This window comes from Hyposmocoma kahamanoa, unplaced genomic scaffold, assembly GCF_003589595.1.
Source record: "Hyposmocoma kahamanoa isolate Upper Pololo Valley unplaced genomic scaffold, ASM358959v1 99879, whole genome shotgun sequence".
Taxonomy (NCBI): domain Eukaryota; kingdom Metazoa; phylum Arthropoda; class Insecta; order Lepidoptera; family Cosmopterigidae; genus Hyposmocoma; species Hyposmocoma kahamanoa.
Genome location: NW_020656077.1, coordinates 6,488,625 through 6,495,873, shown reverse-complemented (window position 1 = coordinate 6,495,873; position 7,249 = coordinate 6,488,625). Strand labels below are relative to the sequence as shown.

Here is a 7,249-nt window from a genome sequence, read left to right as displayed (position 1 = left end):
TCAAAACTTACCAGAGATATTTATTTATGTTTATACGTTGGATTTTTTCCGCTGATCTAAGAGGTTAGACTTAAGGAACCATTTAGTACACACACCAGCACATCAAGCTACACATTGACGTATCTTGTTCCGTTGCACTGGAGGCGATTTTCGAACAAAAATGTGTAGTCTGACGTGCCGTTGTCCGTACATATACCTTATTTTTTGATAATTTTGTGGATTGGATCCCTTTTGCTTAACTACGTCTAATTATAAGTAAAGAACAATTTAGTCAGTGTTCAAGTGTCGCAAGGCGCATTTTTAACGGCACAACATGTTTTTGTTAAGGTAGGTGTTTTTTTTTATTTTGAACCGGCTATTCTAACGATTAGTTATCACGCCTCGCCACTGAAAGGTAACACAGTAAACTCGCTTAAGCTATTTGAACCTTCATTATGCTCCAATCGTCATTACGTCTAATAAATATCCGTAATGGACATTTCGGAAATGAGGCAAGAAGCAATTAACTTCTCATTTACCTGCTTCTTGCCTTATTTCAAACAGTCAAAGGCTCATCATTCAACCATGTAATTATCTAAGAGCTGTGTATCCACACACGGCGAATTTTGTCAGTTCGTCTGCAGCGATTCAGCCGCGATGCAGTAAGCAGCGATACAATGGCGGAATAAACGCGATGCAAATGCGATTCACGTTTTTAATGATTCAACATAAAGGACTGCATCGATGCAACCGCCGCAAGTCAACAGGATATAAATTAGAAACCTTTTCATTATTAGCATAGAGGAGGAAATATATTGATTTAAACTTTTAATATTTTCACTCATTCACAAAAGAGAGGACGAAAACTTAAATAAATACGTTTCATATTGTATTTTAAGTTCATAGCCACGTCTTTACGTAAATGTCGGTTTCTTGATGTTATGCTCCGCTTCCGCCGCCGCGGCACGACGGCACACGCAAACCGAATATCTCAATACATGGTATGGCCCCGAGCCGGCGCCCCGCCGTGCGCGCGCGCTGCACTGACTGTCACTCCGGCCACCGATAAAGTCATAAATACCATGACAAACAGCCCACCGCGCCCAGAAACAAACCTCGCAATTGAAATAAATATATAATCATTTATTACGTTATTGCTCTTGCAGGTATTGTTCGTGGATATCGTAAACCAGTTTCGGTATCGTTACTGACAAATGGCATCCGGCTCGAAGGACCAATGCAACAAAGATACACATTGCGCTACGAAATATGGTACGGGCTTTAATGTTCTTTGAGACATTTGAAACATAAGCGTATAAGAAGACGTTCGCTTTGCATTTTACACGTGTCGGACATTGCGCAGCAATTAATTAGGCGCGTACAAATTATAGCGGAATGTTATAAAAAGCAAATAAAATACAGATTAAAAATCTACTTTTATACATTTATTTTATTATTAACAGTCTATTTTTGATAACAAAAGGAATCACTTACTCTAAAACACTAGCAACCTACAGAGGGAACCATCTCTGTGCGCCGTCTAATCGTATCACTTCTCCATTGAGCATAGGGTTGCCGACTATACTTTCTACGAGGTGTGCAAATTCGTCAGGCTTGCCAAGTCGGGAGGGGAATGGCGTCATGCGTTTGATAAATTCCAACATTTTCTCTGGTAAATAAGAAGTTAGAGGAGTTTCGAAGATACCTGAAAAAAAGAGCAAATCAATGATGACTAAAAGCTACTTTCTCTTCATTAAACAAATTTGTATTACTAAATATTTAAAATAGGCTAATTATCCTACCACAGACCACAGTATAATAAAATAAGCCAAGTAGTGCAACTCGCTACAAACGTAACGGCACGACTTGTATGTGTGCATAGCGCGCACCAGAGCATTAAATCCCCTCACCAAGTTGACAAGTCCCATGTGCCTGTAATTTCACCAGCACCCTTACCCCCAAAACCGGAACACAGTAATGCTGACATTGTAGATTGGCGGCTAGGGTAGGTAAGGTAGCAGTACTTCTCTCAACGAACTCTTTCACAGGAAGCTCTAGTGCTACGAAACACGAATATTTCCTACTTACCTGGTGCAATTGTGACTACTCTGATACCCCGTGAAGCCAGATCTCTCGCAATCGGGAGCGTCATGCCAATGATAGCTGCAGTGGATGCAGCGTATCCTGCTTGGCCTTTGTCACCTTCGTACGCTATGGTCGCAGCTGTATTAATAATAACGCCTCGTTGGCCATTTCCATCTGCATCGTTTTTGCCTATAACTCCTGCAGCTAGTCGAATGGAATTGAATGTACCTATTGTGTTCACCTGAATAACAATTCAATAGTGTGAATAAATCACAACGAGATTGCACGATTTCAATGGATATATATACTATATAGTTTGTTGAGTAGCTGGCATCGAGTGTATAACCAGAAATAGAGACGAAATGTCATTTAATTTGTTTGAAAACTATTTTGCCAAATCATTACGGTGAGAACTGCGCTCCGATTGGCCAGCCCTAATTCGAAACAGGTGACGGGTGTCGTCAATTGTTTCACTTCAAATCGACCAGTTTGACTTGAACTATAATGGATGAAAATTGGAAAATTACATAATTCAATATTTAATTACCGATGAAATGTGATTGTGTTTATTTTGTAATTAGACGTTTTACTGTTTTGCCCACACTTCTGAATGGACCAGCCCCCCGTAGTTAGAGATATTATCTTTATTACAATAAATACAGAATATTTTTAAAATATACGGATACGTACACACTGGTCAGTTGTTGGCGCTGTACTATATCAGTTTTCTAATTTGTGATTTCAGCGCATACGAGAGTTGACATTTAAAAGTGATATCAGTACCATTTGAATGATGAGTTGCCAGAGTTGGATGGTCCTTATTTCGTCTCTATTTCTGGTGATATACTAGATGGTAACTGGCTGTGGCTAAATTGAAGCCAAATGGAAATACGGCCAAAAACATCACCAAAGTTAGACATGAAACTGTTTGTTCAGATCTAAGTCGCGTATATTTGTTTTTTCAGAGTCTCGAAATCAGATGGGTTTCCGAGCAAGAAGATGAACCTGATTCCTGCTACGTCTTTCTAATTTATGAGTTAAATAACTATTGTTCCGATTTGATATGTCAAAAGTTTCCAATCGGCCAGTTGTGAATCGCAATTATGCGACTCGAATTGGAAGAGCCGCAGTTTCCGATTTGGGAGAGGCAATCAAAATTAAACTGCTGTACACGGCCCGGCCGGGTCATTTTTTTCAATTTCAAAGTGTAGCATTCGCGAAAACCTAAACACTCGACATCACCAATGTTGCTAATAATACCTAGTTTTTGTTGCCTGGAGAAAATAAAAACATAAAAGTGATTGGTCAAAACCAAAATGTATAATTATAAATGGCAATATTAAAATAAATTTCACGACTCCACTGGCCCTACGGTTTGTACTGTGAGCGCTGGATGGAGAGGTCCCGGGTTCGATTCCCGATAAGACCAATTTGGGAAATTAACTTTTCTTAATTTGTTCTAGACTGAATGTTCTGGGAAGTGTCGTTGTGGTTTGTTCTGGTATTCGTAGTACAGGGAATTCCTAATTTGGAGACCAGATGTCGTGTGGTTGTGTGACACATTATTATTATTAGTATTACTGTAATTTTTACCACACATACTCAAACTATATGATCATGGAAAATATCAAAAGCTAGATAGGTGCAAAAATTGCAAGATGCCAATAAAAACGACCATACCAGTTTTGTTAAAATTAGTTTTGTTGTTTAAGTTTCTTTTATTTTTTTTTATAGACGCTTGTATTTTTTTGCATCTTCAGTATTAAACGAACTAAGCTAAAAAATGTTTCATTGATCAAACACTATAATGTAATTTTGAAACTGGTGTATGACGTTTACGTCATTTCCATGAGTCCTTGTTGAAAATTTATCATTTGGAAAAACAAATGAAAAAATAGGGAATCTTTTTTCTTGAACAATATTTTTTTTTATTTTAGCCCTGTAGAAATAAAAATACAAAAGGTGACTCGAATTATGTGTCCGGGACTATATAAAAAAATTAACTATCATCGCCTTTTCTCTGGTACTCCTGAACTAATGTAAACTAAAAATACTTACATTGACACATTTTGTAAAGCCGTCTAACTCGCATTCCTTATCTTTAAGGAAATTATAAGTCTGATGTGCAGTGCTGTATCCAGCACAGTTAACCAGTATGTCCAGACGTCCAAATTTATTTCTAGCAACTTCCAATGCTTTCTTCACATCATCTTCTGACGTTACCTGAAAAAGACGATTCGATTAACAATTCAACTTTATTATTGGTACAAAAATGGAACAACACAAAGAAAAATTTCTTTGATCTGATTGGACTCGAACTAACGTCTATTGCCATACCAATTCCATTACGCAATTTGTATTTTGAAAACTCCATATATCCGACACGCGCTTGGCCTGTTTTGGCAATCTCAAAACCTGAACTACCTGCGAGTAGAAATTTTGGAACTGAAAACGACTAGTTGTTGGGTATGAGGAGTACACTTGCACTGTGAGTGAAGATTCAATATTTTTTTACACCCTGTATTTTGAAAACTCCATACAAGTTTTTTTTTACTTACAATTCCAATGGGTCATTTAAATAAGTAAAAAAATATTCAATAAAAATGTCCTGTATTTTTAATTCTGTGGCGACATTATAAATTTTCATGCATACAATAAATATCAAATATCTTTTTAATTAAACAAAAAATCCGAAATGTTAAATCTCGGGTACGTAGTAAAACATTTTACTATAACCTGTATTAGTTATAGTCTCAGTAACGATCTTCACAAACCTAACGATATTGATGTTTTTTACATCTCAGAAATGTGAGGATGGATACTTTAAAAAATATATACAGCGAAATTTAATTCTATTACTTAGATCATAAGAAATAATTCCTTTTAAAAGTGTGTGGATTAAGTAAGCATTAGGGCACCTTCAAATTAGACGCTTATAGAAGCTCTGTAGTGGCACCACTGTAACACTGCAGCTGCACTGGTACTAATTTTCATACAATATTTAGAAGCGCAACAATTACTAGCTCCTTGTGAAAGAGTTCGTTCAGGGAAGTACTGAAGTACTGTAATGTTAGCATCGCTATATTCCGGTTGTGAAGGGTAAGGGGTGCTGGTGAAATTACAGGCACATGGGACTTGTCAACTTATGTCTCAGGATAACGGACACAACGGCAGTGCCCCTCAGGTCTTTGCGATTTAAAGCTTTAAGAGGCACTGCAACTGTTATGGACAGTCGTGTAGCTTACCATCACGAGCATACCACGCGAGCTACTTTTGCAGTCGCTAAGTACGTCCTAAGAAACGATTTGCATTTTTTTTGAAAGGCAGTGTACAATCTGTGATTTACCTTTTTTATGAATAGAACCATCAGTTTCAAAATTGTTTTAGAATTAGAAGAAAGTTTATAAAATATTAGTAATTTAGTAAAAAAAATACTAATATTTTATTAACTTTCTTCTAAGGGATATATATAATATATATATATATATATAAAATGATATAGGTTCCTAAAAGAGATGATGAAAAATAGAGATATCCCACCTAGTGCAAAAGAGAAACTATTTGACAGTTACATCCTTCCATGTTTAATGTATGTTGTCAAACCTGGTCGCTAACAAGGAAAAACACAGAAAAGCTAGAGGTAAGCCAACACACCATAGATGATGAACATGAGAAGGAAACACACCATGTATGATGAACATGAGAAGGAAAGACAAAAATAGCATTAGATCAATTCGACGTAGAAGAGAAGACAAATGCAGACAGGGAAGGCAGAGAAAAAAATGGGAAGACAAATTAAAATTGGTGGCAGGCCCATTTTGGCAACAACAGGCACAGAACAGGGAAAACTGGAAGTTTCTGGAGGAGGCCTATGTCGAAAGACAAGCTGATGTGGATGTAATTTAATTATAGGAAAATGTTTTGAATTATTAATGTTGAAACTATTTAAGTATTAATTTTAATTGGAAATTTGTCTATTATTTTTAGTACTAATCTAGGTTTAAGAAACTTTTATATTTTTTAATAATTTTATAATAATGAATTGTATTCTATAGTCCATTTGTTTAGGCACTTAACTAAATGTAAACAATCTTGATACATCTTTTTATTGAAACACATGCTTTACAAATCAATAGGTATAAAATAGACATGAAATTTCATATGAAGCTGAGTATTTGTATTTTGTATTTGAAGGTAAGGGAAAATCGTTTTATAAATGTATATTTCATTAAATAGACATCTCAAGATTGTTTACATTTATTTAAGTACCTAAACAGATGGACTATAATAACAAATTGAACTGTAATATTTGAATTGTATTGTATCAGCAATAAAGGCTATTATTATTATTATAAGAAAATGTTCAAATATGAAAAGGTAACTCAACAATACAGGGTAATTTTTAAAATACTAACAACTATTTTGTTGCATGACTTTTGTAATGAAACGAATTGCTGCTGCTTTTACTCTCATACAATAATAAACAGATTTAAATAGATCGCTCTAAACTATAAAACCTCTCTGCAGGGTGAGGGTGTGCATCGTTGTGGAGGATCCTTGCATGTTTGAACTTATTCTACCAAATACAGACCTAAAAAATGTCATACAGTTTTTTTTTATATTTAAGTACAAATTTTTGGGTAACGAAAGTTGTTGTTTATGATGTTAGTACATATATTTATTTTATATAATATCAAGTGACGGAACGAACAAGTTGTGCACCTGATCGTAAGCTACATGCCTGTCCATAACAGTTATCACAAAGTTCTGAGGGGCACTGCCACACTGACATAGGTTGAATTTCGCCTGTGCCTGTAATTTTGCCAGCACGCTTCAAAACCGGAACACAGTAACGCTGACATTACTGCTTGGTGGCAGAAACAGGAAAGGTGGCGGTGGTGGTGGTACTATCCTGGATGAACTCATTCACAAGGAGCTCTACTATAGTCTTGCGAGTTTGTTGGCATTTCAAAAACATCCCTGTATAAGAAGTTTAACAATTCCAGCGGCTCAACTGTACATTACCATCGCACGAGTTGAGAGTTGAAATTAATATGGTGAATAGATTACATACTTAGCAGTGTAATCCTAAAATATTAGCTTTAGGAAACTCGTAGTTTTGATAATAAAAATTATTGAAATATTCGAAAATATATGATAGGAAACAGGTTTTATAGGTTAGGAA

The 7,249-nt window shown here is 35.9% G+C and overlaps 1 protein-coding gene across 1 annotated transcript in view; it reads right to left on the bottom strand.

Annotated features, from left to right (window-relative positions):
• Nucleotides 1-1,418: 1,418 nt before the first annotated feature.
• Nucleotides 1,419-7,249, bottom strand: part of LOC113239478 (3-hydroxyacyl-CoA dehydrogenase type-2-like) — a 7,104-nt gene continuing 1,273 nt past the window's right edge. Inside the window, exons 3-5 of the mRNA XM_026476509.1 lie at nt 4,123-4,287; nt 2,068-2,305; nt 1,419-1,684 (exon numbers count right to left, since the gene is read on the bottom strand). Coding sequence (XP_026332294.1) covers nt 1,491-1,684; nt 2,068-2,305; nt 4,123-4,287 — 597 coding nt within the window. The 3' untranslated portion in view covers nt 1,419-1,490. The remainder of the gene's footprint in view (nt 1,685-2,067; nt 2,306-4,122; nt 4,288-7,249) is intronic.